General features: G+C 36.0%; 3 protein-coding genes across 3 annotated transcripts in view; 2 read left to right on the top strand and 1 right to left on the bottom strand.

Annotated features, from left to right (window-relative positions):
- The window catches only part of LOC18013190 (cellulose synthase A catalytic subunit 6 [UDP-forming]), a 5,878-nt gene extending 4,537 nt beyond the window's left edge, over positions 1-1,341 (top strand). Inside the window, 3 exon segments of the mRNA XM_006394056.2 lie at positions 11-107; positions 110-219; positions 386-1,341. Of these exon segments, the coding sequence (XP_006394118.2) occupies positions 11-107; positions 110-219; positions 386-967 (789 nt within the window). The 3' untranslated portion in view covers positions 968-1,341.
- A 3,613-nt stretch (positions 1,342-4,954) lies between these two features.
- Positions 4,955-7,461, top strand: LOC18013123 (ethylene-responsive transcription factor ABR1). Its single transcript, XM_006394054.2, has 2 exons — positions 4,955-5,529; positions 6,562-7,461. Exons 1-2 carry the CDS (start codon positions 5,073-5,075, stop codon positions 7,320-7,322), a joined length of 1,218 nt encoding a protein of 405 aa, XP_006394116.1. The 5' UTR covers positions 4,955-5,072; the 3' UTR covers positions 7,323-7,461.
- A 13-nt stretch (positions 7,462-7,474) lies between these two features.
- Positions 7,475-10,122, bottom strand: LOC18013122 (26S proteasome non-ATPase regulatory subunit 12 homolog B). The gene is made up of 11 exons (XM_006394053.2): positions 9,984-10,122; positions 9,704-9,898; positions 9,480-9,587; positions 9,288-9,392; positions 9,143-9,199; positions 8,855-9,051; positions 8,643-8,742; positions 8,441-8,553; positions 8,198-8,351; positions 8,035-8,112; positions 7,475-7,950 (listed from the first exon to the last, which is right to left on the bottom strand). The coding sequence occupies exons 1-11, from the start codon at positions 9,984-9,986 to the stop codon at positions 7,732-7,734; spliced, it is 1,329 nt and encodes a 442-aa protein (XP_006394115.1). The 5' UTR covers positions 9,987-10,122; the 3' UTR covers positions 7,475-7,731.
- Positions 10,123-10,151: the final 29 nt, after the last annotated feature.

Here is a 10,151-nt window from a genome sequence, read left to right as displayed (position 1 = left end):
TACAGGCTAGAGATCTTGTCTTCGGTGGGCGCTTGGTTCTGTTGAGATTTTCTTGAGTAGGCATTGTCCTATCTGGTATGGTTATGGAGGTGGTTTGAAATGGCTTGAGAGTTGTCCTACATTAACTCCGTGGTTTACCCTTGGACCTCTCTCCCGCTCATTGTCTACTGTTCACTCCCCGCCATTTGTCTTCTCACTGGAAAATTCATCGTTCCCGAGGTAATACAATCATCTTGAATTCTCAAAAGTCTGCATCTTTATTCCCTGTTTTGTGTAAATTCATCTTTCTTGGGGGTAAAAAGATCATCTTGAGCTCTTAAAGCATAAAACTGTATTCCAATGTTTAAAACGTGAAAAAAACGGTTCTTGTTCCTTGTTTTTGCAGATAAGCAACTATGCGAGTATCCTCTTCATGGCGCTCTTCTCGTCGATTGCGGTAACGGGTATTCTGGAGATGCAATGGGGAAAAGTTGGGATCGATGATTGGTGGAGAAATGAACAGTTTTGGGTCATCGGAGGCGTTTCTGCGCATCTGTTTGCTCTGTTCCAAGGTCTTCTCAAGGTTCTTGCTGGTGTGGACACAAACTTCACGGTCACGTCAAAAGCAGCTGATGACGGCGAATTCTCAGACCTTTACCTCTTCAAATGGACTTCACTTCTCATCCCTCCGACCACTCTTCTCATCATAAACGTCATCGGAGTCATAGTCGGAATCTCTGATGCTATAAGCAATGGATATGACTCTTGGGGACCGCTTTTCGGAAGACTCTTCTTCGCGCTTTGGGTCATCATCCATCTTTACCCTTTCCTTAAAGGTTTGCTTGGGAAACAAGATAGGATGCCGACCATTATTGTCGTCTGGTCGATCCTCCTCGCCTCGATTCTTACACTTCTTTGGGTTCGTGTTAATCCATTTGTGGCCAAAGGTGGTCCTATTCTCGAGATCTGCGGTTTAGACTGCCTGTGAATTTGACTGATCGATGGATCGGTTGCTGAAAAATGGTTTGATTCCCACGGATCAAGAGAGAGGTAATAGAGAGATGATTATTTACCTCTTTAAGACTCCTTCATTGTGTTCATTAGATGATGAAAAAGAAAAGAAGAAAAATACGATTTAATTTTGTTACGAGATTTTTATTTTTGCAAGAATGTGTTGTAGATATAGATGAAGAAGAAGAAGGTTGTTGTCTATTTGTTTTGTTCTTTGGTGGTGAGAGAAAAGATTTGTCAAATTATTCTTTAATTGAATATTTTCTAATCTCTTTTGAATATTACAGAAGAGGCGTTTCAATTTGTAATCTTTTACGATAAGAACTTGACTTATTTTCATTTTTTTTAAAAGGTGATTTTCTCTGTTATCTCTTGAAATCTTTAAGCTGTTCTTGAGTAACTGAGTTAGGGGTTGACTCCATAGTATTTAATATTTAACCGTGCATATATCCATAATAATTCGTATATAGGTTATAGATATCAAAATGAAATTGAAATCGGATGAAGAGCTACACTGAATGGCATTCAGATTTTAAATTTAAGGGGAAAACATTAGAAGAAAATGAAAATGAAAATGTATAGCTAAAAGATTTGGGATAAGCCTTTGATTTTATCATATTAAAAGTTAGCCTGGCCACAGATTTGATAGACGGTCGAACTCGCTCGGACATTCAGGTCGTGCCGGATAAAATACAAAATACTAACTAGTAATTACTATGCTTAAGAGTTACGGACTTAACCGAATGGCCCAAAAAGTAGTATTATAGAGGCCTAGTGCGGCCCGTATTTATATATCGCTTTTGTGTTTGTGTGGTTTTTGTTTTCGGTCTGATTGACAAGTGACATGGTGCTTTTCATATCTGCAAGCTGGAGCACTGAGAATTAGTTAGTTACATATCAAAAGGAGGATGCTTTTTACAGCAATATTAGAAAGAAAAAAAAAAACGTGATCTGTTTTGTCGTTTTTCGACAAAAAAATCTCGTGCAAATAATATGTTTGTATCTATATATCTATATTGTGTCTACTGTTACTTTGGCTGCTGAAATAAAAACGTGGTTGTACTTGTACGTAAGTGATACGGAAGCATAAGGATTTTAGGGAATGTGTTACTCAGGTAGTATTAGTTATATAAATTATGATGTGATACTAGTTTGAATGTTGACTCTTTTTGGATTTTGTTTGAAAATCAAATAAAATAGTGGTTGACTTGTCGGTGTTGGAGTTGTATATGACCTTTTTTTCTTTTGCCAAAGTCAGCTATTTTCTGCCACGTGTTAGACACGATCTTAGTTTTCTCTTCTTTAAGTCGATGGCGAAATACAAATAGGAGAAGATTGTATTTGTCCTTACTCCTTAGTCCTTATCAAATTAATCTGTCGACCAAAACATTTTCTAGGTATTTTTTTGTGTGCAAAATAAGTATGAAGCATCTTTAATGCATGGATTGATCTTTTGCTAAAATATTTTGTATGGTAAAGGTTTTGTGAAACCATACAAATGTCTATGACAACCAAAAGTTGGAGCCGGTTATATACCTATAAAACTCATAGTAGACTTTGGTTATCAGTAGTTCTATGAAGGGCCTGATGATAAGTCTAAACCTACGCATGCATTTGCAGGTGTTTTTTATGTAAATTAATTGATTGAGTTTAAATTTGTTAAATAATCGTTAAAGAATGTTTACCTGTTCAATGAGAACCCAAATTGGAATTCTTTTTCATTCATGTATCAACAAATATAAAAACACCGTGCTGGATACAATTTATCAATATAATGTTTTTTTTTTTCAATATAATGTTTTTTATATATACATATTACATATATAATTTCTAAGATGTCACAGACTCACAGAAACGACCTAAGCGTTACATATGTAGCTAGCATTTAAAATTAATATAGTAATTTAGCAAAAAAAAAAAAAATAAATAGAGTAGAATCCGAGTTTTCATGTCGACAGCATCTTCTCAAATCATATTTTATTAGATGTATTCTTTTTTTAAACATAACAATGGAAGTAGAGGTTTTGGATGCTGTTTCCCATTTCTTAAATATGATTGCGTCATCACGCGCTGTCAGCGACTAAGCGGGTGATTAAATGTGTATTATATATATTAAATCATAATTATCCGTACGAATAAGCACATGTTTCGTCGCACATCCTTAATCCTTTAGATAGACAATTATCAAGTTGCGATGCCAAATTGCCGATTGCTAAGGGTATTTATATACAACTGGCAACAGTTTTCTTTATTAATAACTCAAATTAAACATAACTACAATGCAGACAAAACAAAAAGGAACATAGTAACTATTCTTCCGAATGTAAAAGAACACTATTATTCCGATTTTTTATCATAACAATTTTTTTATTTTCTCTCCTAAAAACATGAAAATACATTATCATTTCCCATTATTTGTATGCGATTTTGTTCTTTTTGTGTATAAATTGATCTATGAAATTACTTTTGGAAGCAATGTGGACATAATTAGAATATTTTTCCAAAATAAAAAGTTTTTACAGGCTCTATTATTCGGACCAGCTGAAGAGACGAATAATAGAGAAAACAAATATTAACAAAAGGAAAAAAAAAACATAACCCAATTGAAAATCCTTTAAAACAATTTCTAAGATACAACTGTTTTTTTTTTTTGGTCTAGTACTCTATCACTCTAGCTTTTAAACTTTTTACACGGAAGTTCGAACTCAATCAAAATTTAGAAATGATACTTAATATTTAACATTACAACATTAGAGTATTGTCTATAACTTTTTAATTCATGCATTTTGGCTTAAGAACCTTATAAGAAGTAGAGGGAGTATTCTTGTATATTTTGTCCTAGCTAGAAATATATGTACTCGTATAAAATTTTAAACATCTCTTTTGGAAAAACACTTGACACATATGTATATATGATATATCCATATAAAATGACAGAATAAAAAATCATATAATGCTGTCAAATAGTTGTTTTTAAAAGAGAATTTATTGAGGTGTAGCAAGAAAAATCGAAAACGAATAATATTTCCTGGGTCAAACGGTCAAAGATAATTAAAACACAAGAAAGAAGGGAGAGTAAGGTTGAAGAAAGTGGGCCGTAGGGTAAGGCCCAAAAAGTCACGTGCGTTAGCCTTTCACCGCCGACACCGTCCAAACGGAGCATTTGACGTCGGCACGAACCAACACCGACTCGTGCGAGACACGCGCTTTCTCACGGCACGGCTTCTCTCTCTCAACTTGGCCTTCTAGCTCACCGTTTAGGCACATCTCTTTATTTTAATAATATTCCATTTAACTGTTTACCTATTTTTCAGCAATTAGATCATTATTAATCACCGAACCATAAATATAGTAATTAATACTCGTGTCTGAATGTCTCAATATTTTAACAGTGTTTATAGCTTTTGGTTCTACTTTTGCAACTTGTCTAACTCTAATCCTCTTAGAGCTAATTAAACCCTACCAAATAGATCTGTTAATTAATCAATTACCTTATTCACTTAATTTATTAGCTAGGCTCGTTAAAGTTTTGATTATAACGGTTAATAGTTTACTTACAACATGTCGATGAAATAAATTACCCACAAGTTGCAAAAGTTTCAGATCCGTTTCATATGTACTAGTAATACAGTGGCCAATGTACACAAGTTTGTTTATATTGACCTAAATCTTCAACCAGAATTTCTTCTGTTATTAAATATATAGTTCAGGTTTGTATATAATATTTTATTAGACGTAATATTAAAAGTTTTTAAAAAGGGCGTGGTTTTCTTTTGCATTCACACGGCCTCGAAGCAGAGAGAAGCCGACTCTTTGATTTGGCGGCGCTGAACCAAAAAAAAAAAAAAATTACATAATAAAAGATATTTGTATCTCTATCTGCTTTTAAACCTCGTTCCTTGTCCTAAAAAAAAACATCTTTGAAAAAAACTCTGTCTTTCTTTCTCTCTCTTCACCTCTCTGTTTATGTCTCTCTCTCTACAGAGTTTTCTTTCCCTCTAAGAAAAACAATATATATTTTTTTTAGTTGCTGGGGTTTATAAGTTTTAAGCTTCAGAGGAGAAATAGAAAGAGGGATTTTTATGTGTGTCTTAAAAGTGGCCAATCAGGAAGATAACGTCGGCAAGAAAGCCGAGTCTACCACTCAAGAAGATGATCATCGGACGTTATCGGAACTCGATCAATGGCTTTACTTATTCGCGGCGGAAGACGACCAACAACTCCACCGTGATAACGCCCTCACGCCTCCGTCGTCGTCGTCGTCGTCTCTTATGTCGAGTTTTAGTAGAGAGATGGAGATGTCTGCAATTGTCTCTGCTTTGACACATGTCGTCGCCGGAAATGTTCCTCCTCCTCCTCCTCAATACGGTGGCGGTGAAGGTAGCGGTGGCGGTGGAGAAGGGACTTCGAATTCGTCTTCTTCCTCTGGTCAGAAAAGGAAGAGAGAGGTGGAAAAAGGTGGCGGCGGCCAAGCACTCAAGGCAGCTAATACTTTGACCGTTGATCAATATTTCTCCGGCGGCACTTCTACTTCCAAAGGTAATTTTTGTTTTTTTTTTTTGGGGTCTATATCACACGCTGCTACGTTAGTACAAAACACTAAGCTAAAAATTTGGATAGTTATTTTTTGTGTCTATTTTATTTAAGATGCGTATATTTAAAAATGGTGGATTCTCAAAACATATAAATATATATAAATTTCTTAATTTTCTGTAGATTTAATACGTCGAAACAGACTTAATTTTGAAATATCATATTTGATAATTGTTTTAAATAATATATATGATGTAGTATACATCAGAGGTATGTGTCACATCATATATTTCTAACACAAAATCTAAATAGCTGTCTTTTGTTGTCCTCGCGGTATCTACAGTAATAACATAAAGAATAATTATCCTTTTTGAAAAAAATAAAAATAAATAAAGAATAGTTATGAGTTTTTTTTGTTTCTCTACAAATTCCATGAGTTCTTTCATATCAGGCATGAGTCCTTTTTTCACAAGACTATTGGAGATCTCAGTTCGAAATTTCTCGTCTTGGAAAACTAATGCATATATGTCCCTTTTTAGAAAAAAAATGATTTGGTTTTTCTTTCAACAACAACGTAAAAGTTATATAGATCTTAAAATTTACAACAACTTAAAGTTTCAATAATAACAAGAACAAATATGTAAGGATGCATATAATTAACAAAAGTGTTGACAAAGGAAAATATAATACTACTAACGAAAGTGTACTTGATTATCCTTAGACATAATTTAGAATCGTTATAAAAAGGTTTGGATATTTAATTAACAAAATGATGGCGATGATGATATGCCAAAAGAATCTATCTCCCTCCAATTGCCTCAACAGTCGTTTTCCACTTGCTTTTTTTTTTTTGTTTTCTATTCTACTTGTTCATTGCTCTTTGTCACTCATTTGGCCGCATCACTTTCTCATAATCACTCAACATTCTTTCAAAAGAAAAAAAAAAAAATCTTTCTATAGTATCTTTAATCGAGACGTTTAATTTTCAAAAACACAAGTGTGAATTAATAATATAGTATGTTTTTTGTTTGTTTGCAGTGAGGGAAGCTTCGAGCAACATGTCAGGTTCAGGCCCAACATACGAGTACACAACCACAACAAATGCTAATACCGAAACGTCGACGTTTAGTGGGGACCAACCTCGAAGAAGATACAGAGGAGTGAGACAACGACCGTGGGGAAAATGGGCGGCTGAGATTCGAGATCCGTTCAAAGCGGCTAGAGTTTGGCTCGGTACGTTCGACAATGCTGAATCAGCTGCAAGAGCTTACGACGAGGCTGCACTTCGGTTTAGAGGCAACAAAGCCAAACTCAACTTCCCTGAAAACGTTAAACTCGTTAGACCACTTGCTTCAACCGATGCGACACAATCTGTGCCTCAAACCGCTGTTCAGAGACCGACCCAGTTAAGGAACAACTCGGGTTCTTCTACAAGTACCCTTTTGCCCATAAGACCTGCCACGGAGCAAATCGTTCATTCTCAGCCGTTGATGCAATCCTACAACATGAGTTACTCTGAGATGGCTCGCCAACAACAACAGTTTCAGCAACATTATCATCAACAACAATCTATGGATCTGTATGATCAAATGTCGTTTCCGTTGCGTTTTGGTCACACCGGAGGTTCGACAATGCAATCCACGTCTTCATCTTCGTCTCATTCTCTTCCAATGTTTTCTCCCGCAGAGGTTCAGCCGCCGCCGGAATCAGCTAGCGAAACCGGTCACCTCCACAATCTACGATGGTCACCAGACAAGACCAGTGATAATAATCACTACGATAATAGTCCATCCTCCTGATGGCATTGCTTCATTTCTTTTTTCTTTTACTCTATATATATATATATATAGTTATAGAAAAGAAAAGAAAAATATGATTCTTATTATTAGAGGTTTTAGGTTTTGTATTTGCTTTCTTACTTCCTTGCATGTTTTGATTTCAGTATGTATCATACTTTTTCATAATATTTCGTTGAAATATAGAACAAAATTCAGAGACAAGAGGAAGACAAGAAAACTAAAAAGAAAAAAAGGGAGAGTTTTTGTATAATCTTAAAGGTTTCCGAAAGATCACACACAAAAGAAATTTTCTAATGTATGTGAACCAAATAAAGAAAAAAACTAGAAATGAAGAATTTTAGGACAATGACAACAACCTGAGAGATTCTTTCCACTGCGGTGTGTGTGTGTGTGTGGCTAAACCGGTTTCTCAAGCTCTTTGTGCAACTTTATGAACCATGGTTTCTTTGTGAATTTGATGACAACTCTTCTCAACAAGATCTAAAAGCTTCTCCAAGTTTGTTGCCCATGAGTTGAGAATTTCGTTGCTGTCTTTAACGATCTGGAAGCAGATTATTCCTGATGGCCTATCGATTTTTGCAATCAAGGCTTTTGACACGACCATCTCCGATAGATGCTTCTCTGCTTCCTGAAATAGAAGGAACCAATACGCTGCGTTTATACATATGACTGGTTACATTTAGATTGTTATTTAAACTTTAAACTCATTTACCTCAATGGTCAGGCATAAAAGTTCTGCAAGTCTCTTTAATGTAATCCTTGAGTAATACTTCGAGACGACGATAATATTCTGCAGAAGATGTGAAGAATTAGTGAAAATTTCAGAACGACGCAAGCAAAGAGATAAGATAAACTAGAGCTCAAAGAGTCTTTACGTGTTCGATTATTCTTAGTTTGAGATCTTCACCAGCTTTGTCACCCAAGGAGCCTCCAATCATGCTTTCCTCTTTCTCAAACTCGCCCCTGTATTTATTCCAGAGAGTTGTCCACTGAATCACCTCCATTGTCACAATTTGTTTTAGGAGCATCCTGCAGCCGAATATAAACACAAGGATTGAGAACTATCTAAAACGGAAAGGAGAGGAAACAAAAACTTATATAAAGTCAAAGAGAATTACTTGAAATTAGGAATTTCGGATAAATTCTTATCTTCAAAGGTTGCATTAAGCAGGCTCGATTGCATCGGATCATGTGGTGCCAAGACCAAGAACCAGCAGATCTTCCTCAGAACCTATGTTGAGAGGATCAGTTGAAAAACTTAAACCAAGCTTACTATAGAATGTAGACTAGCGAGTATCCAAACAAAGATGTGAGACTTACTGGAATCCATTGTTCTGGGTTTTCCTTTACTGAAGGGATATCATATATCGCCTTGTAGCTACGGCATATCTCAAGGTACTCATTGTTGTGAGAATAATACCTACACAATATAATTATATATGCGTTTCATAATTAAGATCACACCACCACAGAATTGCATATTATGTCATAAATGACTGGTGAAGAATATGTTAGACCAAACAAGGCCTTACCGAATCATTAGTTCATAGTAAATTCGCTTCAGCTCCAACAATGTTGGTATATCAGCTGGAGCCTCCTCTACAAAGTTTTCACCTTCCTTAGGTTTCTTTTTATCTTTCGTGGTATCTGCATTGAATACTCTTGGATTGATCTTCCTAGATAAGATTTGTGCACGGACAAAATCTTGTCGATCCAAGCACAAGCGAACCTTCAGAAGTTTAGATCACCATAAATTAGAAACACAAAAGACAACCAAACACATAGCTAAGAATTTATGAATAAATAACAGGTGGTCTTACTTGTTCAAGGATGAATGCAATCTTCTCAGTTTTTGCCATAGCACCGAATGTCTCCACCTATATTATATTGTTCCTAATCAAAGCTCAGGGACTAACTAAAAAACGATTTCGAGGAAAATTTGAAGCTAAAGGCAGAAATGCTCACAGCAACTTCTTGCATAAGATCTGCAGCTTCGGCAATCAGACCCTGGTCTTCCTTAATTTTCGCAAGCTTCTTGGTTAACCGAGCTCTCTCGATTTCAACATATATCTAGAAAAGCTCAAACTCATTGACAAAACTTTAACATAATGATAAAGATTAGGAGGAAAAAAAAACACCATAGTCTTTGATCCTCACCTTTCCAGCAGATACAATGTTTAGGGTCTTAATAAGCTCAATCCGAGTTTCTATATCTGGCGTCTGATCAATATACTGCATTCCTTGTTGCACCATTGATTGTACAGCCTGCAAAAGAAAGAGACCTTTCCACTTTAAATACTAAAGTCTTGCACTCAAACCCATCGAAACTACCCAGCAGCGATTTTCAGCTATATCCCTGAACAGAAATCGAAAATAGTAACCTGCTTAAGCTGACCACGTTTCTTCGACAGATTCAAAACCTGTTCGTTCAGAAGCTTCCAGTCTTTAGCTTCGAAACAAAGCTTCAGAATCTCGGTAGCGGCTTTCCTCGTTCCGGCGACATTTTCCGCGAGTCTCATCTGCTTCTCTTCGTTCAAAAGACGATCTATCGAAGCTTCGAGCTGCCCTCTTTCTTCCTGCAATCATCACGACAACGAATTTGACACCTAAATTCGAACCGAAGTAAAAGTTGAAATCAGATCTGCAAAATCGGAGACTTGCCATCGCTAAAAGCCGGGAATTAATACTCCGAGAGAGCTAGAGGTAGCTCAAAGTTCCGGTGACGAAACAGATTTAACTTCAAAAATTGAGCGAAAGAGAGAGAATCGAGAGCTAAGAGAGAGTCCCCAACCCCTTGAACAAGACAAGTTCAGACTTTTGGGCCGATAA

Source organism: Eutrema salsugineum, unplaced genomic scaffold (genome assembly GCF_000478725.1).
Source record: "Eutrema salsugineum unplaced genomic scaffold, Eutsalg1_0 scaffold_6, whole genome shotgun sequence".
Taxonomy (NCBI): domain Eukaryota; kingdom Viridiplantae; phylum Streptophyta; class Magnoliopsida; order Brassicales; family Brassicaceae; genus Eutrema; species Eutrema salsugineum.
This window is presented reverse-complemented; position numbering and strand designations above follow the sequence as displayed.

Bases quoted from the DNA above. Each gene is read 5' to 3' on its own strand.
- LOC18013123 (XM_006394054.2), top strand. From the start codon at position 5,073: ATGTGTGTCTTAAAAGTGGCCAATCAGGAAGATAACGTCGGCAAGAAA. The intron at 5,530-6,561 runs GTAATTTTTGTT...GTTTGTTTGCAG, and splicing joins CGGCACTTCTACTTCCAAAG to TGAGGGAAGCTTCGAGCAAC.
- LOC18013122 (XM_006394053.2), bottom strand. The intron at 8,743-8,854 runs GTAAGGCCTTGT...TATATTGTGTAG, and splicing joins TACTATGAACTAATGATTCG to GTATTATTCTCACAACAATG. The intron at 8,113-8,197 runs GTAAAGACTCTT...CATCTTCTGCAG, and splicing joins AACTAAGAATAATCGAACAC to AATATTATCGTCGTCTCGAA.